This window comes from Callorhinus ursinus, unplaced genomic scaffold, assembly GCF_003265705.2.
Source record: "Callorhinus ursinus isolate GAN/ISIS: 27379988/994484 unplaced genomic scaffold, GSC_fseal_2.0 scaffold1, whole genome shotgun sequence".
NCBI lineage: Eukaryota > Metazoa > Chordata > Mammalia > Carnivora > Otariidae > Callorhinus > Callorhinus ursinus.
This window is the reverse complement of record NW_027397063.1, coordinates 120,420,317-120,446,231: the sequence shown is the minus strand read 5'-3', so window position 1 is coordinate 120,446,231 and position 25,915 is coordinate 120,420,317. Positions and strand designations below refer to the sequence as shown.

Below are 25,915 nucleotides of genomic sequence, written 5' to 3'. Positions count from 1 at the left end.
TCTCTCAGGCTCATCAGCTTCTTGCCCCTTAAAGACCTTTTTCACTCCTAACCCTTGCTGGACACAAGAAACTGTGAGGGTCCTGCTATTTTTTCTATGCCCTACTTTGGAAAGAGAGCACAATTATTCTGCTCTCAGGCTTTTCTACCCATCTTGGAGTTCTGTTCCTACCCTTCTTTCTGGACCCAGCCTAGGGGACATGAAAGGTTTTCAAGGGCTCAGCAATATCTAACTTTCTTGCTTTACCTTTATCTGGTCCAGAGGGTCTTTTTCTCAGCTGGAGGCAGGGAGGACACTCACCCACTGGCCAGGTATTCCTCCAGATCTTTTCTCCAGGCTTGGTCTTTCCTTTGGAATCAAAAGCCAGGGATTTGACTTGTTCTCTAGTTTGTGAGATATCCTCTTTTTCCTGAGGACATATGCTGCTGGTTCAATAGAAATTTGAGAAAAAACAACCCTCTGGTTAACATCTCAAAAATATAATCTGCCTCGTATACATCATGAGTGGCTGAATTTTAAGGGAATGAAATTAGCGATAGTTATCCTAGATTTCCAAAGTCACTCTCTGATGTTTATCAGTCTGCTACTGATTCTAGGAAGAAATAAGCATGCCACTTGGGAAAAAGAAAGTTTGTAAAATGAGTGAGTCTGCAGGGATGCCTGTTAGTTGTTTGTTGTTTTTTGTTTTTTTTGCCACTGTCATAAAGTTTCTCCCAAACAGTTGAGGTTCTGATCAAATAAATATCTGTCATGTTATTTAGGAGTGGATGATAGGCTGAGAGTCACTGAGTAGGTGACAGGCTGTCCTTGATTTGGTAAGTTTTCATGCTGTCTTCAGCTGATATTGATCTCATATTAAGTGATATGCAATGAGAGTTTCCTCTGTCAATTCAGTGACACAATTTTAGGTAAGGAAGGTAGAATGTCTCTGCATCAGCTAGAGATGATTATATTAGATAGCACCTGTCTTAATAGCCCTACCTTCGTCTGCTAAGCTGTGGGCAAATGAGATTTTTTTGCTTTATCGTCAGGCTGCCAGACAGGGCTCAGGTAACTATATGTAAAATCTCATGCTCTGTTGCAGAATAGTTGATGTTTATGAGGAAAAATAAGTATTTTTAAGATTTTTATAGCATTTGTTCCTTCACGGCAAGAGAATATTGCAAGTCTGTGCCAGGCTTTATATTGTCATGCTTAACCACTGTGACTTTTACAACTGCATGTTAGCTGGGCACAGTAAATTACTGGAAAAACACTATAAAGATGTCATTGAGCTTTGCCTGCTGCATGGTAATCTTCAGAAGTTACAGAAAAACATAGCCACTGATGTCATTTCAAGCTCCTTTTACTACACTAACAGTCCGAGATGCCACTCTTAATAACATGAGGCCATTTTTAACCAAATTCCTGATGGAACAGTCTTCTTGTAGAAAATGTTACCAAGCAAGTATTTCTTTTTTTTTTATTTTAAAGATTTTATTTATTGGTTTGACAGAGAGAGAGAGATAGTGAGAGAGGGAATACAAGCAGGGGAAGTGGGAGAGGGAGAAGCAAGCTTCCTGACGAGCAGGGAGCCCAATGCTGGGCTCGATCCCAGGACCCTGGGACCATGACCTGAGCCGAAGGCAGATGCTTAACGACTGAGCCACCCAGGCGCCCCACCAAGCAAGTATTTCTCTAGAATCCACTTCATGATCAATTAGGGGCCTGATTAGGTGTTTGTTACCTAACAAAACCAACACGAAAGCCCCATCAGAGGAAGGGAATCAAATGTTCCAACTTTCTAAATTGCAGTCCTAGTTAAAGACTCCTGTAAATGGCAGGGTAGGGCCTGTGGGGCTCCTGGTGCAGGGCCATCCTCTCTAATGCAGCCAGGGCCTGCCGTGCTGGTCTTTTGGGGGTGGATGAGTTCATACTGGGAAGACCATGAAGAACATTTAAAATGAATAAAATGTTATAAAGGACTCAAGTTTTAGGAAAATTGATTTCCCGGTAAGGGCCATCTTGAAATAGAAGGTTCTCCTGATGAGATTTCGAAGAATGGACACTTAACATCAAGCGTTTATTGGTTAAGAAAAAATGCCAAATGTCATCCAACACCTGATAGGAATCAGGTAAAATAAGGACACTTTCTGAGTTTTCCTACAGAGTGTCTCAGCTTCTAGGACAGATGGTCTAACCTAGAATTTTTATGAAATGTTTGCCACTGAGGAATGGGATGGGCAAAAACTACAGGATACAGTGCTAACTGTAATAGCTAAGCTTCTAGGCCTGAGTCTGAACAAAGAAACAGGCTCTGTCTCTGGTATTGCCTCAGGAAATTTCTTCCACAGTGAAACAACTAGGGAAAAGTCTTATTTGAATCAATGAAAAGTTCATAGTATAATTACATTTTTAAGGATGATAGGAGCTCTCCTATCCAATGGGTAAACAGGGCAAACAATTTTTAAGTGAAATGACATAATGAAAACATTTATATCAACTTAAAACATATCATTGTACATTGTTTCCCATTTTTTGATGCGTAACCAACATCTAATGTTTTCTGATTAGAGGTCCCTTCATCTTTTTTGCATAAACTACATCCAATATATGTTGTTTTCCAGGTTTACATTCTTTAAAATGGAATGAAAATTTAGCAATCTGAATTCAAAATACTCAATTTTACATTTTTAACCCAACTTCTTAGCACTGTCTTGTCAATTATAATGAGCATTTTTTTTTTTTTGCAACTTGTTACTATCAAGTTTTTTGGCAAACATTTAACTCAGTTTTCCTCGCAAAGATAACACTCATACTCATCCTTCATCAGTTTGTCAAACTGAAGTCACAAATTTACAGTAACAAGTACAACTGGCATAATCAAGTTCGGGAATAAGCACAATGACTCGGTTAAGCACACATCTCGCCTGGAAGGGCAGAAGTTAATGGATGTGCCAGAGAGCACCTACTAGGCACAAGTGTTCCCTATGGCAAAGGCAACCATCAGCATCTGTTAGAAAGAACTGGAGAGCTCTGGTTCATCCATGTGTTGGTTGAAGGGCCTTTAATTAAGACTGTTTCTACTATAAATACATTTTCATTAATATGCATTAAAGAACATCTTTTTTGTAGTATGGGTTCTGCAGAACTTGCCTTAATGAATAGCTAACGTTCACTTATAATCAGCAGAATCTGTCTGCACACATAATTGGTGCTCTAAAGTGCTTTTCCTCAGCAATCTAGTTTACACTTGGTACTATAATTGGTTTGTTCATCAGACTATTTTTTCTCAGATGGGAAGAGGTAGTGTTTTGGTCCACTCCTCATTGAGTTATCACAGTTTTAAAATTAATTTGGAGATTTAATGAGCTCTTTTTCCATTTATACATGCTTGAGATCCTAAATACCTCTCTATCAGTGTTTTTAGATTTTTTTCTTCTCCTAAATACCGACAGCAATAAAGTATGCTCTGCCAAGAGTAGTTTAAAAAAGAAACTCAATAGATAATGGCCCTATTGATATTAAGTTGTTAGATTTGGAAAATTTTAGAACTGAAAGAAGCATGCTTATACACACACCCACACAGAGGCAGAGAGACACAGAGTCAGAGAGAGAGAGAAGGACATAGGTAAAGAAAGACTGACACAGGCAGAGTTGATAGATTAATAAATACATATAGAGGGAGACACACACACACACAAAAACAGAAATAGATACCGAGATAGGAATAGAGAGAAATAGAAAAGCAAAGGAAAACAGATAAGGTGAGAGAGTGAAGGAGACAGAGGCTCACAGAGAGACAGAAAGAGACAGATGGAAGCAGAGACACTATGTGAAAGACAAAGGGAAACCGAGACATCTACAGAGGCAGAGGAGGAGCCACCTCAGCAGCGTTGCTCGAGATTAGCTCAGGCTCTGCCCTGTTTGACCACATCTGTAGAGCTACAAGTATGTCAGTGGCCAGGATAGGCCAGCAGGACCAGGAACCACGAGGAGACACAGTGTCATAACAGACAATACCAGACCCATGAGTAGGTCGTGGCCTGCACATTAATTAGGTGGCCCTGAACTACTTGTTCATAGTTGTTATTTTTTAACTTTAAATGTATTTAAATTTTTATCTTTGTTTGTTTGTTTGCCTGCAGAAAGGTACTGAAGGAAATCTCTGTTGGAGATCTTAATCCAAATGAGACTGTGCAGGCCAATTTGGAGGCCCAGCTCCTTTCCAAGCTGGACCACCCGGCTATTGTCAAGTTCCATGCAAGCTTTGTGGAGCAAGATAATTTCTGCATTATCACAGAGTACTGTGAGGTGAGACTCTCCTCTTTTGGAATTCTCGGTAAAAATCTGTTTCACAGTATGTAGCTGTCTGTAAGGAGACATCTCATAAGTTCAGTGATCAAACCACAGGTTGGGGGGGATGGGCTAAATAGATGATCGGGATTAAGGATGTGATGAGCACCAGGTGTTGTGTGAAAGTGTTGAATCACTATATCATACACCTGAAACTAATATTACACTGTATATTAACTAACTGGAATTTAAATAAAAACTTAAAAAACCCACAAGCTGAGCTATAAAGATGTGGGATATGGTGTCTTGCAGCTAGGAATGATGATCTCTGGGTAATTGACAAACTCACTTCCAGTGAAGGAGTAGTTGCTATGGGAGAGTGCTTCTTGGAGAGGGAGTAGTTTAGGGGAGGGTCACCCAAACCTTCTACAATGGTCCAATGCTTAGATGGACATTTAAATGCTGTAACAGGGGCCTGGACAGAGCAGAGGGTCTATCTCTTGAGTTTTGGGTTCTAGGCCTGTTCCTCATTTTGCCCAATGGAAATTTGGAAATGGAAATATGGCTCATTTTCCTCATGGAAATCTTTCTTCATATTTATCAATTTGTGATTTATGGCTTCATGTATTTGCATTTTTCCCTGCCACTCCATGTTCTCTGCAAGTAATAGCTGTACATTTTACTGAGCTCCAACTGAGACTGAAACTGCTTGGAAAGGTGCCAGAGGGGGAAGCTGACAAGGTGCAGCTGTACTATGAATCTGTATGTTTGTTCCTGAGAGGCTAGGTAGAGGGGAGTTAGAACGGCTGGGTCAGGCAGAGAGAACATGAAGATGACCTTGCTTAAAAAGTATCTCCCAGAACATTCTGGGAGCTAGTCTTAGCCAAATGCACCTTGGGGGAATTTGGTGCTTTTCATATTTTAGAGCGAATTTAGTCAGTTCATCACGTGTGTGTTGCTGAGGCCTGAAAAAAAGGATGCTGGAAACAAGGAAGATGCTCATTAGAATGGAAGGCAGCCCTGTTTGGTCAGAAACTTTGGACAACCAGAGGGTGCTGTGTGTGTTTGAGATACAGAAAAGAAGAGGCAGGAGAAGAAACTCGGAAGGAGTAGGGATAGCAACAAAAGCCAGCCTTACCTGCTTGATACATTAGCTGGTTTATTAGCCAATATGAAGCTGAAAGCCCAGTTAAAATATCTGCAAGTTTGAGATACTCCAAGTCTCAGCTATTTCCCTGCAGGTCAGCCTCCTCAGCTCAGCATTGCCAGGTGTTTCCTTGTCCATTCCTGTGCTTGGAAGAAAGTGAGGGGGAAAGAATGGGGGCAGGAGAACCCCTACATTTGGATGTCTACTTCTCCTTTAGCCAGTGGACTGTTAAGAAAAACAAAATGATGAGTTGTGTAGAACAGTGATAATGAACAGCTACTCTGGCATGTATGTCATGAATCCGTGCAAAACTATAGGTATTTCCATATGTAACTACAGTATGATCCATCTGCTATAATTTAATCATTTTTCTTCCTTTAGCCCTTCAGTTAATCAACTATTTTATTTGGGAGACAACTGACTCCTACTACTTACGATTATTACTGTTACATCTACTGCTGCTTTTGGCACATTGGATTTTCCAAAGATTCTTTCCTGGTCTTAACAGTATTTTTCACTGTGGTCAGTACTGTGCAATAGAGCTTTCTGTGATAATGGAAATGTTCTATATTTGTGTTGTCCAATACAGTAGTCACTAGTCCCACATGACTTTTCAGCACATGACAAAGTGTGGCTAGTGTGATCAAGGAGCTGGATGTTAAATTTTATTTAATTTTAATATATTTAAATTTAAATAATCCTGTATGGCTACTGGCTACCATATTGGACAGCTCCAGATGATAAGCTAGAACTTTCTTTCCCTGCCTTATTTTTAAAAAATTTTTAACTTTAATGTAATTTTAATCTACTAGAAAAGTTATAAGAATAACACAATGCACTGTTCGTCCAGATTTGCCAGTTGTTATAATTTACCCACATTTGCTTTATCATTCTATTTATTCATCTATCTATCTATATTTTTTCCTAAACCACTTGAGAGGGAGTTGCAGACACAATGGCTCTTTGTTCTAAATACTACTGTATTTTCTAAGGCCAAGGACACTGTTTTATATAATCATGGTACAATGATCAAAATCAGAAAATTAACATTGAAACAATACTGGTGGGATGCCAGGGTGGCTGAGTCAGTTAAGCGTCTGCCTTCGGCTCAGGTCATGATCCCAGGGTCCTGGGATCCAGTCCCACATTGGGCTCCCTGCAGCAGGGACTCTGCTTCTCCCTCTCCCGCTGCCTGCCGCTCCCCCTGCTTGTGCTCTCTCTCTGACAAATAAATAAATAAAATCTTTTGATTTTAAGGAAAAAACAATGCTGGTATTTAATCCAGTACATGTTAAAATGTGATCCCAGGCCAGCAGTATCACTATTTCTTGGGCACTCCACCCCAGCCGTACTGCATCAGAAATTCTGGAGGTGGGGTCCGGCAATCTCTGTTTTGACAAGTCCACCAGGCAAGTCCAAAACACATCTAAGTTTGAGAACCACCCTTCCAATCCATAATCCATCTTCAAATATAGCCCACTTGTCCCATTTATATCCTTAGAAAGGACATTTCTGTATGTTTCTTCTCGCACAGGATCCAGTCCAGGATCATCTGTGTTAATTTTTAAATTCTGGTGGTTTTCAAGGGCTGAGCTACTCTCTCAGAAGGGGCGTTGCCATGGTGACGACCGTAGGCAGGCCGGGGGGAACCTCTGTGGGGCTTCCAGGGCTCCATGCTGCTGAGCTGTCAGCCTGTCACTTCCCCGACTCCCAAGGAATGATGTGTGCGGATCACTGGGTCTTGTTGTTAACAGAGATATTTCTAATCTTCAGACCCAAATTTGCTCTTAACTCGCACAAGCTTGGCATTACCCTCTTTTTATTGAGGTAAGATAATTTTGGAAATAGATGGCCAAACTTGCACCTCATAGGAAAATGCCCATTACCATTGAAATAGTTGGTCTTTTTATCTCCAAGTTTGCTCTTTTGTAATTTAATTTGGGGCCTTGCAAGATTGAAATATATAAATGCATTCGTGAGGCTGCTACATCCACCACTCAACCCTTTGGGCACATCACATCAGATTATGAGTGTGAAAAGCAAATAACTGAACTCTCACAACTTCTTGTCAAGATCTAACTGAATCTTTGGTGGGGAATAGTTCCAAAACTACCAAAGTGGGAGAGTATTTCAAATATTGGTGTCTTCTCTTCTCCCCCACCCCCACCCCCCAGGGTTAAATGGAACTACTTCCTGTTTCCTGTCTATACTGCATAGTTTCACACTTCTTCATCTGTACTTGGACCATTCTGTTTCAGAATGTCCTTCTTCAAGTCCTAGTCATCCTCCCAGGCCCAGCAGAAATGCAACCTCCTTTAGAAAGTCTCCCATAATCTCCTGGCTAGAAATCTCTCCCCACCTGGTCCCCCTACTGCCACCCCATAGCATTTTATGTCTCTTGGCACTCAGCACATTATACATACTAGAAACCATCTCAAACTTTAAATGTGAGATCGATCTTTTTCTGATTCATTTTTGTATCACGTGGACCCACGGAGTGAGCCAGAAGGAAATTAGCACTCAGAAATTTCTTTTTTTTTTCTCGCGAATTCTTTATCACTTGCTTCCAGCTGCCTCCCACCTCATTTCTGTCAAACACTAATGGTAAAAGATAAAACATTGGATCCTTCTACCTGTTATATATGTCAAAAGCATTTTGTCCCGCCTTATTTTGCTGGCTCCCTAACAATGTACTGCACTAGAGACCTGTGAGATACTACCTGAAGTTTGTCCCTTTGGGTGAGGACAAGGCATCCCCAGAAACCTGGGCACTCACTTAGTAGATGCAGTAGAGGATAGGTGAGATCACATATCTTCAGTTGACAGAGAACATACGACTCTCCACCAAAAGCAGGAAAGGGTGGACTTGTCTGTTTTCTGCTTAGCAATATTGACATAACTAAACAAAAATTTATCAGTATAACAGTAGTGCTCAACCTTGGCTGTACATTAGAATCACCAGAAGATTTAAAAAATTACAAGACCTGAGGCCCATCTCCAGAAAGTCTGATTTAATTGACCTGGATTTTTATCTAGACATGAGGAGTTTTGAATGCTCTCCGAGTGATTCGAATGTGTGGCCAAGGCTGCGAACTGCATAAAAAGGGGGGTGGTTAGTGTACAAATAGAAAAATGGAGTCGTAAAGGAAAACTTTGTTAGTGTTTATGGAGCACTGAGCAAAGATGAGGCCCAAACCTGAGAACTGAGAAGTATGGCTCTGACGGTGGGTTAGGTTTCATGCTCAGGCAACTCGCTTGGTGCTATTATTCATGAAAATTGCCTGGCCTATTCTCTTTGCTCCATGTGCAACTTCTGAATACAATGCAGCTCTCTACTTAGGCCTCTTCTAAAAGGAAAAAAAATCTGCTGGCTAAACTGACAAGAGCTCCCTGTTGTCCTGGCAGTTGTAGTTCTCAGTGCATATGAATAAATTGGCATTCTAGGTTATTTATTGGTTCCTTAAGAATTTCAAGTTTACAAAGGCAGTAGTAATCATTGATCCCCAAATCTGTGTCCGATACAGTTCTAGAGAATGTGGGGCAACAGAGATAATATGCTAGTATTTCTTTAATGAACCTGCCTGGTAGAATAAATGAACCATTTCTAACAATGGCAAAAATACAAGGGGGATGTGGTAAGGGTCAAGGGAACGGGGTGATTAAAGTGCTGTGGGAGTTAAGAGAGGGAGAAATGACTTTGGACTGCAGGAAACATGGAGGAGGTGGCATTATATTTGAACCTGAAGTTTGGGAAGGATTTGGCCAAGGAGACGGGGCAAGGACATTTGAGTTAAAAGGAATAATGCGATAAAAAGCTCAGAGGTAGAAAAGCATGGACCATGATTTAAGAACCTAATACTTCACCTTTAATTGTAATGCGTTTGCAGTTAAACACATTTCCTAATGTTAACAACTTCTATAATCTCTGTATAGTTATCAAAACCAGAATATTAATATTTTACCAGTTTCCTTCCTAGTGTCTTTGTCTGTTCCAGGGCCCGATCTAGGATCCTACAATGCATTTAATTGTTGTATCTCCTTAGTCCTTTCTGATCTGGGACAGTTTCCCTTTCCAGCCTTTTTTTTTTTTTTTTTTTTTTTTGACCTTAATACTTTTGATGAGTACTGGTAAGTTATTTTGTAGAAGGCCTCTCAGTTTGGATCTGTCTGATGTTTTTCTCATGATTAGATTAAGGTTATATATTCTGGGCAAGACTACCACAGAAGTGAGGTGGTGTCCTTCTCAGTATATCATATTATGAGGGGGCATGATGTTAGTACATCTTATTACTGGTGGTGTTAGCTTTGATTATTTGATTGAAGTTATGTCTGCTGGATTTCTCCACTGTAAAGTTACTATTTCCTTTTTTTGTAGTGGATAAATATCTTGGGAAATATACTTTGAGACTATGCTAATAATCCTGTATTTCCTCAAACTTTCACCCACTGATTTTAGCATCTTCTAGTGAAGGTTGCCTGGAGCTCTTTTTACTCTGATGTTTTCCTAATGGTGATTATGTATTTCCCTCATTCTTTCTACATTTACTAATTGGGATTCTCTTATAAGGAATAGCTGTTCTACTGTTCCTTTTCCACTTATGTATTTACTCGGTTATTTATATCATCATGAACTCATGAATATTTATTTTATTTTATGGGTTATAACTCAATACTCATTATTTATTTTGTTGTTCAGACTCTTCCAGTTTTAGCTGTTGGGGTTCCTTCATGGTGGCTCCTGTGTCTTCTTAACATGCCCTCATCCTTTTTCAAGGAGAAGTAGATTGTTGTATATTATTCTATTTTATAGATGAGGATACAGGGCCTCAGAGAGGTGGGGTGATTTTCTGGCAATCACATGGCTGGAATATTGAATTTTGTCCAGGGTAAAACCAGGACCAGGGATATTAGGAAAACTGTTCCTTTTTTCTTTCTATTTGGATTGCTGTAATTTCTTCCTTAATATTTAATAGAGTCAACCAAATAGTCCATGGTTCCTACCTCCCAAGCATGTGATTATCTACCTGTACATGGGCATGAATTAGAAGAGATTGACTGTTTTATTGCTCATACCAACAATGTTAACTAAACATGTTTTAGATCATGGCCCAGAACACAAATATCTGCATAACGTACACGTCAAGCCTATGTGAATTATTGGAAAGTATAAAAAATATAAATGGAAACTCTCAGTTATAAAGATGAACAAGTTCTGGGGACAGTGACATAGTTAACAATACTGTACTGTACACCTGAAATTTGCCAAGAGAGTAGATCTCAAGTGCTCTCACCACCAAAAAAATAAATAAATAAAAAGAAGAAGAAGAAAAAAAAAAGAAAAAGATAACTGTGAACTACTGGATGTGTCAATTAATTCGAATGTGGTGATCATCTCACAATTCACATGTACCCGTGCATTTCCTTTTCTTGGCTTATTCTCATTTATATTCTGTATCTTTATCTCTAGTTATACATAAAGAGAGAAACACATGCCTATCAGTTTGCACACACATGGATATTTTAATGTGTTGATGATGTTATTAAGTATTTTATTTCTCTCACTTGGAGACTGGGTAGGGTTTGAAATAGTGGAGAGTGTGTGGACTTTGTCATCACGCTGACTTCTGTTCAAATCTTGGTCCATTTATTTGAACAAGTTATTTCATTTCTCTGATACTTTTCCTGATATTAAGATAATGTAACAACACCTCTTTTGTTAGGTTTTTTAGGGATTTGAAATAATGACTATCAAAAAAAAATGCTATTAGAGCTTTGCACCTAGTAGACTGTCAATAATGGAAGTGGTGATTATAATTGTTGCTTCTCCCATCTCCTCTTTCCAGTTGTTTTCTAGAAGGCAAGCTAATTTTTAACTCTGAGTCTGGCTTGTAGCTGTTAGGATGATTCATGCCAGAAGGAGGAAACATGCAAATCTTAAACACTAATGGGTCTGATAGCAATTTTCAAGGGATTACTTGCCAAGGATCTGTTTTACTGTAAAAAGGAAAATTTGCAATTTTCTCTTATGTTTCTTATTTATGTAAAACTGCTTAAATAAACCAAGTAAGTAGGCTGAGTTTTATAATCTTGAACTTCTAGTCGGTGTCAGTACACTCTTGCAAGTGAATTTGGCAATGATATGTCTCATAAAGCTACTGCTTATTGTCCTGTGTCTGGGACCATTTCCATCCAAATTGTTTTTTTATGGTTGAGAGAGACTCCTGGGTTATTGATTATTGTGACATTGATTAGTGACCATCCGTCTTAGTTCATTGAGGCTGCTGTGACAATATACCATAGACTGGGTGGTTTATAAACAGCAGAAATTTATTTCTCATGGTTCTGAAGGCTTGAAGTCTGAGATCAAGATTCCAGCAGATTCGGTGTCTGTGAAGGCCAGAGTCCTGGTTTATAGATGGTTGGTCATCTTTTTGCTGTGTCCTCACATGGTACTAGGGGTGAGGGAGTTCTCTGGCGTCTCTTTATAAAGCCACTAATTTTATTCAGGAGTCTCCACTCTCATGATCTAATCATTTCCCAATGCCCCTCCCCCCCAAGACTGTCATGCTGGGGATTAAGACTTCTACATAGGTATTTTGGGGGGACACAAACATTCAGTCTATAGCACCATCCTTCCCAGTGTGAGCTCCAGGTGTCCACACATCAGGGCTGTCTTTAGTGGCCTGCTTTGCTGGGATTGCTTCTGATTGAGGGAACTAAACATTAGAGAGTAATGTCCCATCAGGAGTCTCTGTTTTATCTGGGCAGCTCCATCCTGGAGTAGTTGGGCCTTCCTGAATTTGCTCTGTGCCAATTCTATGGGTCTAGACTTTATTCAATTAAGGAAGACTGTAAATCATGTGAGTGTCTCATGACTTTATATACCTGAACTGATCTACTCATGATTAATTTGATTTGTTCTATTTATTTTCTTTATTTAAACTGTGAAATATTTTGGCCTTTTAACGACAAAGTTAAAAAATAAGGCCACTGGTTTTTAAAATTGTTAATGTAAAAACTGAAAAGCGAAACTAGTTTTATTTAAAAGATTTGTACTAATGCACTAAATATAAAGCAATTCATAAACCCAGTAGAACATATAGCATGTGGGAAATGGCTTTAGTGGACATATGACTTTATATAAATGTAAGTGTTCAAAAATAGGATCAGAATAATCCACTTCAAATACTTTATTTTAAAAACAACCCAGTGATTTATAGATGAAAGCACTTCATGTCACTTCTTAAGATAAAAATAAGTTCGGGTGCCTGGGTGGCTCAGTTGGTTAAGTGACTGCCTTTGGCTCAGGTCATGATCCTGGAGTCCCTGGATTGAGTCCCGCATCGGGCCCTCTGCTCGGCAGGGAGTCTGCTTCTCCCTCTGACCCTCCCCCCTCTCATGCGCTCTCTCTCTCTCAAATAAATAAATAAAATCTTTAAAAACAAAGATAAAAATAAGTTCTAACATTTTATTCTTATTCATGTACATTTGCCTCAACAGAAAGAACACTCTAAAAGAATTTGGAAAAAGAAATTAGCAACTAAACTCAGGAATGCTCATTTATATTATCAGACATAAACATCATAATACTACACGCCATTATTTAGTACCTATTTAGAAACTGGATTTTCTTATTTTGCGTTTAAGAGCATGGTGTGGCCTCTATTTCCCCCACTTTTATGCACTCCGTTACAGTGAACTTCTAGAATTCTAAGGAAATGTCTTCGCGTTCTACAGGGACAGATGATCTCCTTCCCTGCCCCCCCTCCACCTCCATTTATTGGTGTTCTCTTTAATAATGCCACAAGCTTTTAAAAATATATCATCATAAAATGATTATTATTCAACCCTGACTGTCCCAAATACATCTTTTGCCTTTGGAATTTTTCAAACTACTGGACCAAATGTTTCCCTTGATGGGTGAAATATTAAGTATATGACCCATTTGTGTTATTATCTAGCAGCATTTTCTTTCTTTTTTTTTTTCAAAGATTTTATTTATCTATTTGACAGAGAGAGAAACAGCGAAAGAGGGAACACAAGCAGGCAGAGTGGGAGAGGGAGAAGCAGGTTTCCCGCTGAGCAGGAAGCCCAATGCAGGGCTCGATCCGAGGACCCTGGGATCATGACCTGAGCCGAAGGCAGACGCTTAACGACTGAGCCACCCAGGCACATATCTTTCTTTCTTTCTTTCTTTCTTGCTTGCTTGCTTGCTTGCTTTCTTGCTTTCTTGCTTTCTTTCTTGCTTGCTTTCTTGCTTTCTTTCTTTTTTCTTTTTCTTTCTTTCCTTTCTTTATTTCTTTTTTTTTATTTAACCATACATTTTATTTTATTTTAATTATGTTCAGTTAGCCAACATGCAGCTTTTTCTTAAAGTGTGGTCCATGGGCTACCTGTCCCAGAGTCCCTTAGAATTCTTATTGAAAAATAGGGATTCCTTATAGCCATTGCAGTACACTGAGCTCCATAGAGACAACACCGGGGTGAGTGAGAGCCAGACGGGCATTGGGCGACTCTGTGCCTCATTGAGGAAAATAATTAAATATGGGCAGAAGAGATCCTAAGAAGTTGAGAAGCAGAATGTCATCATATGCATTCTTTGTGCAAACTTGCCTAGAAGAACACGAGATGAAGCACCCAGATGCTTCAGCCAACTTCTCAGTTGTTTCTAAGAAGTGCTCAGAGAGGTGGAGGACCATGTCTGCTAAAGAGAAAGGAAAATTTGAAGACATGACAAAGGTGGACAAGGCCTGTTATGAAAGAGAAATGAAAACTTACATCCCCCTTAAAGGGGAAACAAAAATAGAAGTTCAAGGATCCCAAGGCACCCAAGAGGCCTCCTTAGGCCTTTTTCTTGTTTTATTCTGAGTTTCACCCCCAAATCAAAGGAGAACATCCCGGCCTATCCATAGGTGACGTTGCAAAGAAACTGGGAGAGTGTGGAATAACACTGCTGCAGATGACAAGCAGCCTCACAAAAAGAAGCCTGCTCAGCTGAAGGAAAACTTTGAAAAGGAGATTGCTGCATACTGCGCTCAAGGAAAGCCCAATGCGGCAAAAAAGGGAGTCGTCAAGGCCGAAAAAAGCAAGAAAAAGAAGGAAGACAAGCAAGACGAGGAAGAGGAGGAAGATGAAGAAGATGATGACAAATAAGTTGGTGCTAGCGCAGTTTTTTTCCCTTGTCTATAAAGCACGTAACCCCCTCCGCCCCGCACGGTATACAACTCACTCCTTTTAAAGAAAAAAAATTGAAATGTAAGGCTGTGTAAGATTTGTTTTTATCTTTTTTGTGTGTGTAGTTAACACACTCCCGAATGTGTCTTTTGACAGCCCTGTCCTGGTGTTTTTTTCTGTAGCCACTAAGCTTGCCTGGTACAGTGTGGAGGTGGGAAATTGGCATGGAAATTTAAAGTAGGTTCTTGCGTTGGTGCACAGCACAAATTAGTTATATATGGGGATGGTAGTTTTTCTTTTCTTTTTTTAAGATTTTATTTTTTTAAGTAATCTCTACCCTCAGCATGGGGCTTGAACTCACAATCTCAGAGACACAGAGTCGTGTTCTACCAGCTGAACCAGTCGGGCACCCCCAGGGATGATAGTTTTTTCATCTTCAGTTGTCTCTGATGCAGCTTCTATGAAATAATTGCTGTTCTGTTAACTAAATACCACTCTGTAATTGCAAAAAAAAAAAAAAAAGGTTGCAACTATTTTGTTGACATTCTGAGTGCTTCTAAGTAAATGCAATTTGTTTTATTAAAAAAAATTTTAAAAATACAGATTCCATTGTCCTCAGAGTCTCTGTTGATTTGGTGCAGGAGTATGCCTTTTAAACAAGCAACATGGATGATTCTGATGCCTGCTGACATTTGAGATCCACTGGAAGGATGTATTAGAAACTTGTGTAAAGGTGACATAGAGTATAACAGAACAGCATTTCAAGATGTCAGCCAAGTGAATTAATAAGGGGCAGCTTTTTTATTTTAAAATGAGGTAGGGCAGAACAATTTTTCAAGCTTCTTCCAGCCCTAAAATCCTGAGATTATTTTGTCTTTTGTGTATGCTCTGAATGTTGCAGTTTCTGGTATCCAGGCCTCTGAGAATGCTCTACTTTAGTCTTTTAAACTGGTTGTAAGTGTTTCTGTAGATGACTTAAAAAAACATGGATTAACTTTTTTTAATTAAATGCTTTTAGGATTTAAAGCTTTAATGGAATCAAAGATGTCGATTAGACACTGTATTTGAGTTGTTCTTCATTTCTTCAAGGTCTTGGCATTTCAAAATCAATCTCATGTTGGCTAATTGGGATGGGGGAGGGAGGAGATGCTGTTAACCCATCAAGTGGTACATTTTGGGTTACAGATTTTCAAAATTTCAGAAGTTAACATCAAAGCTTTATTTGCAACTTTCAAGGGCTGATATTAGTGAAAGAAAGCGTTTTCTGTGAGCAGTATAGAGTTATGGCAACATTAATAATGGTTTAAGTCAAAGTCAGTACTCTTCACTAAAGTTTGTGTTTTTTTTTAAGGATTTTATTTATTTATTTTTGAGAGAGAGAGAGCACATGAGCTGGGGGAAGGGGCAGAGGGAGAAGCAGACTCCCCACTGAGCAGGGAGCCTGATGCAGGACTCAATCCCAGGACCCTGGGATCATGACCTGAGCTGAAGGTAGACTTTCTTTCACTTTAACTGACTGAGCCACCCAGATGCCCTTCACTAAAGTATTTTTTTTAGCAATAGTCATCATTAAATATCTCTCAAAGACAAAATTAAGAAAACAATGCACCTATAGATAATGTAATAAGAACTTCTTAAACTGAGGTATGACATTTTATCAAAAACACTTGATTTTTACGTGGAAGATGGCTTAGAGAAAGAAAGTCATAAATGCTTTTCATATTGCTGAGTTAAAATCAGACTGCTTCACAAAAAAATTGTTATTTCTTTTGTTGTTGTATAAGCGTAATTTGTTATTTTAATCTGTGAGTGACTTGATCACCTAATTTAAATCCTAAGAAAATAATCTACAGAGTATTTATTAAAGAACAAAATACAAAGCAAATAATTTTTCTTAGAGATAAATGTGCAAAATGAAAATTGCAGGGACAGTTAGTTGAGGAGGATGAGACCCAGCTTTCTGATTAATCTTTTGGAAGTCTATCTTGTCGACTAAACACATTCCTTGCTTAATATTAGGATCTGGTTCATTTCTCTTTCTTATGGTTCTGCTCAGAGAGCAAGAGGCAATTTGTGTAATCTCCTTTTGACATTTCACTTTCAGGTCCACTATTGAAGACCCTGTTCTTTATTTTTATTTTTATTTTTTTAAAGATTTTATGTATTTAATTGACAGAGAGAGGCAGCGAGAGAGGGAACACAAGCAGGCTGAGTGGGAGAGGCTTCCCGCTGAGCAGGGAGCCCGATGCGGGGCTTGATCCAAAGGCAGTCACTTAACCAACTGAGCCATCCAGGCCCCCCCTTTTTTTAATAGCAATATATATGTAAATAAATCTATATATATATTTATTTATTTAGTCATGGGAAATTGCATGCATACTTAATATCAATGCAGGAAACAGATAAGCAAGTTCCAGTCACCACTTGAGGAGAGAGCATTAGGAGGTAATTTTCAGACTAACACTAAATGTCACCCAGGAAGTGTGCTCCCATCTTGGCAAGCTAACTCACGGAGAACATAATTCTGCTCACTCACAAAGAAAACAATACAAATGTGTAAAATTCATATTTCTATAATTTATTGGGGATAAATTCTAGAAAAAAGTGCTATTTTAACACACAAATTTGTCCAAATTTTAGTGTTATTACAATTGGGGTAGACAATTACATATGCAAAGGCTGTTTTCATAGGGACAACTGTACTTATGTATGACCTTTCTAAAGTAAGAACACATTGGGTTGAAGCAAGCAGCTTCACTGGTAATTATATAAGGCAATTTTTTCTTTTTTCCTTTCATGTCTTCTTCTTTTCCTCTCTCCCTCTTCCTTCCCTCCTTCCTCCCGTCCTTCCCCTCTTCCTTCCTTCCATCACTCCTCGTCTGAAGCTATTCAGGAAGGACACAGCAACATGTATATAATTATCTTTCTGACAGGGGGGATATTTTATTATATTCAGAGAATCTAAGTGGGTATTGAAAGGATATCTTGTTTTTTGTTTTAAAATTTGTGTGCGTGCGTTTTTGTTTGTGTGAGAGAGAAAGGTCCTCTTGAATAGAAGAGGAAACCTGGATTGAAAAAATATATACACTTACAGCTCACCTTTTATCTGAAGGGCTTTCGTGTCTACTTCACAGGGTATTGTCAAAAAATGTTTTGTGCAATTTATAGAAACATTATGACAGTATAGCTTGAATGATCCAACAGAACTTTGATAAACTCTAGGATTAAAAAGAGGGAGGTTTAGAGAATGAGAAGAAAATGATAGTCTTTTTGACAAGGAGTCAAATATTCGATTCACTGTATTTTTGAATTCCAACAAGCTTTGATCTTCTTGGCCCAGAAAATCCAGCAGGAATTGAATGTGAGCTAGGGTGCAAGTTGAAGGTTTGATATGCCATTTTTGACTTGTCGTGCCCTTGTGGAAGGTGAGAATATGCAAGGCAAATATTTGCATATTGCACTGAAAGGAAATAAAAAATGCATTACAAATGAGTCAGTTGGCTGACCTAATGTTTGGTTAGAAGTAATTTCCCTTTGATTGTTTCATTGCCTATAAATACTTCTCCTTTGCATTTAACAGTGAAAACTCTGTCAGGAAGCCTATAAGTAGCTTAACGTTTGGCTCTTATGTTCCTTAGGGATATGGCTTAGTACCTGTCTTCTCTCATGGGGCTGTGTTGTTGGCATATACTAAAGACCAAAATAATTGCATTTCACTCATTTTTTCTTCAGAGACGCACTTCTGGAATTGTGTTTAATTGTCTAGTGTTTTAAGGTAAAGGGGATCAGGTATAGGGCTTCTCTAAGAGAATTTAACATTTTGCATATTCATTTCTATGGTAGTTGAAATACATTAATATAAGCATAATCAAAAAGGGTCTTATCAGACTCTGCCAGGCAATTTTAGATGTTTGTCATTGTGATCATGGCTCATTTTTGGCACAAAATATTATTCTTTCTATCACCAGTGAGTGGAAGGACAGACTGACTAAATGTTTAAATGATGTGTTTGGACCCCACATAAATCAACTGTTGCTGTATTCCTGGGAATTTTACTGTAGTTAAATAGACAAAAGGAGAGTTAAGTCATCCCAAGATGACTTAAGACACATTAGTGTGGACATGCCAATCTGAAAAAAATCGAACTCCAGCAGCCAGTGCCATATTTACAATGTAAGAACTGATATAGTTTCACCAAAACGTAGTCACTTTATATTAAGTTAATATTATTCATTTGAGTCTTATTGGCTTTATATTTTTACTTTGTATATATGTTAGGCTTCTACAGTTATATTAAATTCTAAGTATAAGGAAAGTCATTCTTAGTTTTATTTGGGTACATGTAAATATGTGATGTAATGTAACAAAAATAAATTTTAGGTAATATTTAAGTAATGTAATAAAAATAAAACCCTTTAGAAGAGTTTTTCTCCTTGAGTGATGTCAAAGATAAACACAGTGGGCATTACTTAAGGTGGTGAAAACAGAGTTTATTTGGTAACTGGAAGTCAGGGAAAGAGCTGAGCTCTTTCTGATTGTGTACATATTCTGATAAGTGCATATGTGACTGGACCATAGAAAGGGAGACTGGAAGAAGGGGGGAAATGGTGGGGGCCTGAGCAGAGTCAGGGAAGGGAAAAATTACAAAAAGTAGGAAAGGGGTTAGTTCATGTATATCTGGGCTTGCTACTGGCATTAATTAAAATTAGGCCCGTACCCTTCCACAGACACCAGGAGACAGATGTGGGCTGGAACAAACAGTAAATTCTTTTGGCAGCCGTAAGTTTTCTCAGGCAGGCACTTTAAGGGAGACTAGTGTCCCCCTAGGGGTGTGGCCTTGAGCTATTAGAAGTGTGTTAGGAGGGGCGGAGCAAGATGGCGGAGGAGTGGGACACCTGGATTTCGTCTGGTCTCAGGAATCCAGCCGAATAGGGATCAAACCATTCTGAACACCTACGAACTCAACAGGAGATCAAAGAAAAGAATAGCAACAACTCTCTGAACAGAAAAGCGACCACTTTCTGGAAGGTAGGACGTGAGGAGAAGTGAATCCGAGGCGATATTCGGGAGGATAGATGGCGGGGGAGGGGGCCTCCGTCGGCCGCTTCTGGCAAGTGATAGAGTCGCGGAGCACAAAATCGGAACTTTTAGAAGTCGGCTCCGCTGAGGGACATCGCTCCAGTGGCTAAGCGGGGGGTGGAACCCTTGTGGGACAGTGTGGTCCCAGGACCCTCGGGGTCACAGAAAGACTGGGGGTGCCTGAGTGCGCCAGAGCTTCCAGGTATCGGAGCGGGGAAGCCGGCTGCAGAGACAGAGCCGAGGTGCGGGCTCTCAGCTCGGGGTTGCCACAAACTGTGATCCGTGGCCCAGTCAGGCCACTGCTCCTCCAGCAGGGACCCAACAAGCGGCAGAGCTGGGGAGACTCCCCTTCCTCCCCGGGGAGGAGCGGCGTGGGAGCGCACCGCAGGGATCTGCTGGGTTTGGAGACTCCACACGGGGTCGGGTGCCAGAGATAGAAACGCTCGGTCACAGGCGGGTGAGCACGGAGTGCGGCTGGAGACCAGGGAGACAGGAGTGACTGCTTTTCTCTGGGGGCGCACTGAGGAGCGGGGACCCGAGTTCTCGGCTCCTCTGGGTGGAGATTGGGAGGCCGCCATTTTCACTCTCGTCCTCCAAAGCTGTACGGAAAGCTTACAGGGAACAAAAGCTCCGAGAGCAAACCTGAGCAGATTACTTAGCCCGGACCGGCAAGGGCGGGGCAATTCCACCTCCAGCAAAGACATTTGGGAACCACGGCAACAGGCCCCTCCCCCAAAAGATGAGCAAGAACAGCCAGCCAAGACCAAGTTTACCGATCAATGAGAACAGCAGAACTCCAGCACTAGGTGAATACTGCACATAGAATTCATTGCTTTTTTTACCATGTTTCATTGGTCTTTCAAAGTTAGTTTTTTTTAAACTGTTTTTTTTCTTTTTCCCTTTTTCAACCAACATCTTATCAATCCCTTTTTTAAAAAAAATTTTTTTATTTTTCATTTTTGGAGTCATATTCTATCCCTTCATAGTAGTTACCCTTATTTTTGGCATATATATATAAGTTGTTCTCTCTTTAAAATTTTGAGATACAATTTCTTCTAACAGATCAAAATATACCCTAAATCTCAGGTGTATGACTTTGTTCTAGTCTCCTTCCTGATCACATTCTCTCCCCGTTTTTTTTGTTTCTTTCTTTTTTAATCCTCTTCTTTCTTTTTTCAAGCACCTTATCAATTCCTTTTTTAAAATTTTTTATAATTTTCATCTTTACAGTCATATCCCATCCCTTCAGTGTATCAACCCTTATTGTGTACATATAGGAGTCTTTCTTTCTTTAAAATTTTAGGAGGCACTTTCTTCTAACAGACCAAAATACACCCAAAATCTAGTGTGTGGCACTGATCTATGCACTAGCCTGATCATATTTGATCATATTCTGTTTTTGTTTGTTTTGTTCTGTTTTTGTTTGTTTTTATCTTTCTCTTTTTCTTTTTTTTCTCTTTCTTTTTTCTTTCTTTACCTTTCTTTTCCCCTGATTTAAGGTTTTTCCTGATTTGTTTAGAGTATATTTTCTGGGGACGTTGTTAACCTGTTAACATTTTGTTCTCTCATTCATCTACTCTCCTCTGAACAAAATGACAAGATGAAAAAAAATCACCTCAACAAAAAGAACAAGAGGTAGTACCGTCTGCCAGGGATCTACTCAATGCGGACATTAGTACGATGTCGGACCTAGAGTTCAGAATCATGATTTTAAAGATACTAGCTGGGCTTGAAAAAAGCATGGAAGTTATTAGAGAAACCCTTCCTGGACAAATAAAAGAACTAAAATCTAACCAAGTCAAAATCAAAAAGTCTGTTAATGAGGTGCAATCAAAAATGGGGGCACTAACTGCTAGGATAAATGAGGCAGGAGAGAGAATAGTGATACAGAAGAAAAAATTATGGAAAATAAAGAAGCTGAGAAAAAGAGAGATAAAAAACTACTGGATCACGAGGGCAGAATTCGAGAGATAAGTGATACCATAAGACGAAGCAACATTAGAATAATTGGGATCCCAGAAGAAGAAGAAAGAGAGAAAGGGGCAGAAGGTATATTGGAGCAAGTTATAGCAAAGTACTTCCCTAATATGGGGAAGGAAACAGGCATCAAAATCCAGGAGGCACAGAGAACCCCTCTCAAAATCAATAAAAATAGGTCAACACCCTGACATCTAATCGTAAAATTTACGAGTCTGAGACAAAGAAAATCTTGAAAGCAGCTCGGTAGAAGAGATATGTGACCTAAAATGGTAGAAACATTAGATTGGCAACAGACCTATCCACAGAGACCTGGCAGGCCAGAAAGGACTGGCATAATATCTTCAGAGCACTAAACGAGAAAAATAGGCAGCCAAGAATACTATAGCCAGCTAGGCTGTCATTGAAAATAGAAGGAGAGATAAAAAGCTTCCAGGACAAACAAAAACTAAATGAATTTGCAAACACAAAACCAGCCCTCCAAGAAATATTGAAAGGGGTCCTCTAAGCAAAGAGAGAGCCTAAAACCAGCATAGACCATAAAGGAACACAGACAGTATACAGTAACAGTCACTTTACAGGCAATACAATGGCACTAAATTCATACCTTTCAATAGTTACCCTGAATGTAAATGGGCTCAATGCCCCAATCAAAAGACACAGCCTATCAGATTGGATAAAAAACAAGACCCATCCATATGCTGTCTGCAAGAGACTCATTTTAGACCCAAAGACACCCCCAGATTGAAAGTGAGGGGGTGGAAAACCGTTTACCATGCTAATGGGCACCAAAAGAAAGCTGGGGTGGCAACCCTTATATCAGACAAATTAGATTTTAAACCAAAGACTGTAATAAGAGATGAGGAAGGACACTGTATCCTACTTAAAGGGTCTATCCAACAAGAAGATCTAACAATTGTAAATATCTATGCCCCTAACATGGGAGCAGCCAATTATATAAGGCAATTAATAACAAAAGCAAAGAAACACATTGACAACAATACAATAATAGTGGGGGACTTTTAACACCCCCCTGACTGAAATGGACAGATCATCGAAGCAAAAGATCAACAAGGAAATAAAGACTTTAAATGACACAATGGACCAAATGGACTTCACAGACATATTCAAAACATTCCATCCCAAAGCAACGGAATACACATTCTTCTCTAGTGCCCATGGAACATTCTCCAGAAGAGATCGCATCGTAGGTCACAAATCAGGTCTCAACTGGTACCAAAAGATTGGGATCATTCCCTGCATATTTTCAGACCACAATGCTTTGAAACTAGAACTCAATCACAAGAGGAAAGTCGGAAAGAACTCAAATACATGGAGGCTAAAGAGCATCCTACTAAAGAATGAATGGGTCAACCAGGAAGTTAAAGAAGAATTAAAAAAATTCATGGAAACCAATGAAAATGAAAACACAACTGTTCAAAATCTTTGGGATGCAGCAAAGGCAGTCCCGAGAGGAAAGTATATAGCAATACAAGCCTTTCTCAAGAAACAAGAAAGGTCTCAAATACACAACCTAACCCTACACCTAAAGGAACTAGAGAAAAAACAGCAAATAAAGCCTAAACCCAGCAGGAGAAGAGAAATCATAAAGATCAGAGCCGAAATCAATGAAATAAAAACCAAAAGAACAGTAGAACAGATCAATGAAATTAGGAGCTGGTTCTTTGAAAGAATTAACAAGATTGATAAACCCCTGGCCAGACTTACCAAAAAGAAAACAGAAATGACCCAAATCAACAAAATCATGAATGAAAGAGGAGCGATCACAACCAACACCAAAGAAATATAATCAATTATAAAACATATTATGAGCAACTCTATGGCAGCAAATTAGATAACCTGGAAGAAATGGATGCATTCCTAGAGATGTATCAACTACCAAAATTGAACCAGGAAGAAATAGAAAACCTGAACAGACCTACAACCATAAGGAAATTGAAGCAGTCATCAAAAATCTCCCAACAAACAAGCCCAGGGCCAGATGGCTTCCCAGGGGAATTCTACTAAACATTTAAAGAAGAATTAATACCTATTCTCCTTAAACTGTTCCAAAAAATAGAAATGGAAGGAAAACTTCCAAACTCATTTTATGAGGCCACCATTACCTTGATCCCAAAACCAGGCAAAGACCCAATCAAAAAGGAGAATTACAGACCAATATCCTTGATGAATATGGATGCAAAAATTCTCACCAAAATCCTAGCCAATAGGATCCAACAGTACACAAAAAGGATTATTCACCATGATCAAGTGGGATTTATCCCTGGGCTGCAAGTTTGGTTCAACATCCACAAATCAATCAATGTGGTACAATATATTAACAAAAGAAAGAACAAGAATCATATGATCCTCTCAATAGATGCAGAAAAAGCATTTGACAAAGTACAGCATCCTTTCTTGATTAAAACTCTTCAGAATATAGGGATAGAGGGTACATACCTCAATATCATAAAAGCCATCTATGAAAAACCTACAGCGAATACCATTCTCAGTGGGGAAAAGCTGAGAGCTTTCCCCCTAAGGCCAGGAACGTGGCATGGATGTCCACTGTCACCACTGCTATTCCACATAGTATTAGAAGTCCTAGCCACAGCAATCAGACAACAAAAAGAAATCCAAGGCATCCAAATTGGCAAAAAGAAAGTCAAACTCTCACTCTTTGCAGATGATATGATACTGTATGTGGAAAACCCAAAAGATTCCACCCCAAAACTGCTAGAACTCATACAGGAATTCAGTCAAGTAGCAGGCTATAAAATCAATGCACAGAAATCAGTGGCATTCCTATACACCAACAACAAGACAGAAGAGAGACAAATCAAGGAGTTGATCCCATTTACAATTGCACCCAAAACCATAAGATACCTAGGAATAAATTTAACCAAAGAGGCAAAGGATCTGTACTCAGAAAACTATAAAATACTCATGAAAGAAATTGAGGAAGACACAAAGAAATGGAAAAACGTTCCATGCTCATGGATTGGAAGAACAAACATTGTGAAGATGTCAGTGCTACCTAGAGCAATCTACACATTCAATGCAATCCCTATCAAAATACCATCCACTTTTTTCAAAGAAATGGAACAAATAATCTTAAAATTTGTATGGAACCAGAAGAGACCCCGAATAGCCAGAGGAATATTGAAAAAGAAAAGCAAAGCTGGCGGCATCACAATTCCGAACTTCCAGCTCTATTACAAAGCTGTCATCAAGGCAGTATGGTACTGGCACAAAAACAGACACATAGATCAATGGAACAGAATAGGGAGCCCAGAAATGGACCCTCAACTCTATGGTCAACTCATCTTTGACAAAGCAGGAAAGAATGTCCAATGGCAAAAAGACAGTCTCTTCAACAAATGGTGTTGGGAAAATTGGACAGCCACATGCAGAAGAATGAAACTGGACCGTTTCCTTACACCACACACAAAAATAGACTCCAAATGGTTGAAAGACCTCAATGTGAGACAGGAGTCCATCAAAATCCTAAAGGAGAACACAGGCAGCAACCTCTTCGACTTCAGACGCAGCAACTTCTTCCTAGAAACATCACCAAAGGCAAGGGAAGCAAGGGCCAAAATGAACTATTGGGATTTCATCAAGATAAAAAGCTTTTGCACAGCAAAAGAAACAGTCAACAAAACCAAAAGACAACCGACAGAATGGGAAAAAATATTTGCAAATGACATATCAGATAAAGGGCTAGTATCCAAAATCTATAAAGAAGTAATCAAACTCAACACCCAAAGAACAAATAATCCAATCAAGAAATGGGCAGAAGACATGAACAGACATTTTTCCAAAGAAGACATCCAAATGGCCAACAGACACATGAAAAATTGCTCAACGTTGCTCGGCATCAGGGAAATCCAAATCAAAACCTCAATGAGATACCACTTCACACCAGCCAGAATGGCCAAAATTAACATGTCAGAAAACGACAGATGTTGGCGGGGATGTGGAGAAAGGGGAACCCTCCTACACTGTTGGTGAGAATGCAAGCTGGTGCAACCACTCTGGAAAACAGTATGGAGTTTCCTCAAAAAGTTGAAAATAGAGCTACCATACGATCCAGCAATTGCACTACTGGGTATTTACCCCAAAGATACAAATGTAGGGATCTGAAGGGGTACGTGCACCCCAATGTTTATAGCAGCAATGTCCACAATAGCCAAACTGTGGAAAGAGCCAAGATGTCCATTGACAGATGAATGGATAAAGAAGAAGTGGTATATATATATA

General features: G+C 39.3%; 1 protein-coding gene and 1 pseudogene across 7 annotated transcripts in view; both read left to right on the top strand.

Moving 5' to 3' along the window:
* NEK11 (NIMA related kinase 11) overlaps positions 1–25,915 on the top strand; it is a 240,963-nt gene that overhangs the window by 34,391 nt on the left and 180,657 nt on the right. For all 7 annotated transcript variants that reach the window (XM_073900204.1, XM_073900190.1, XM_025882286.2 and 4 more), the window contains exon 2: positions 4,128–4,293. In XM_073900204.1, the coding sequence (XP_073756305.1) occupies positions 4,128–4,293 (166 nt within the window). The remainder of the gene's footprint in view (positions 1–4,127; positions 4,294–25,915) is intronic.
* LOC112831831 (high mobility group protein B1 pseudogene) lies at positions 13,967–14,575 on the top strand (annotated as a pseudogene).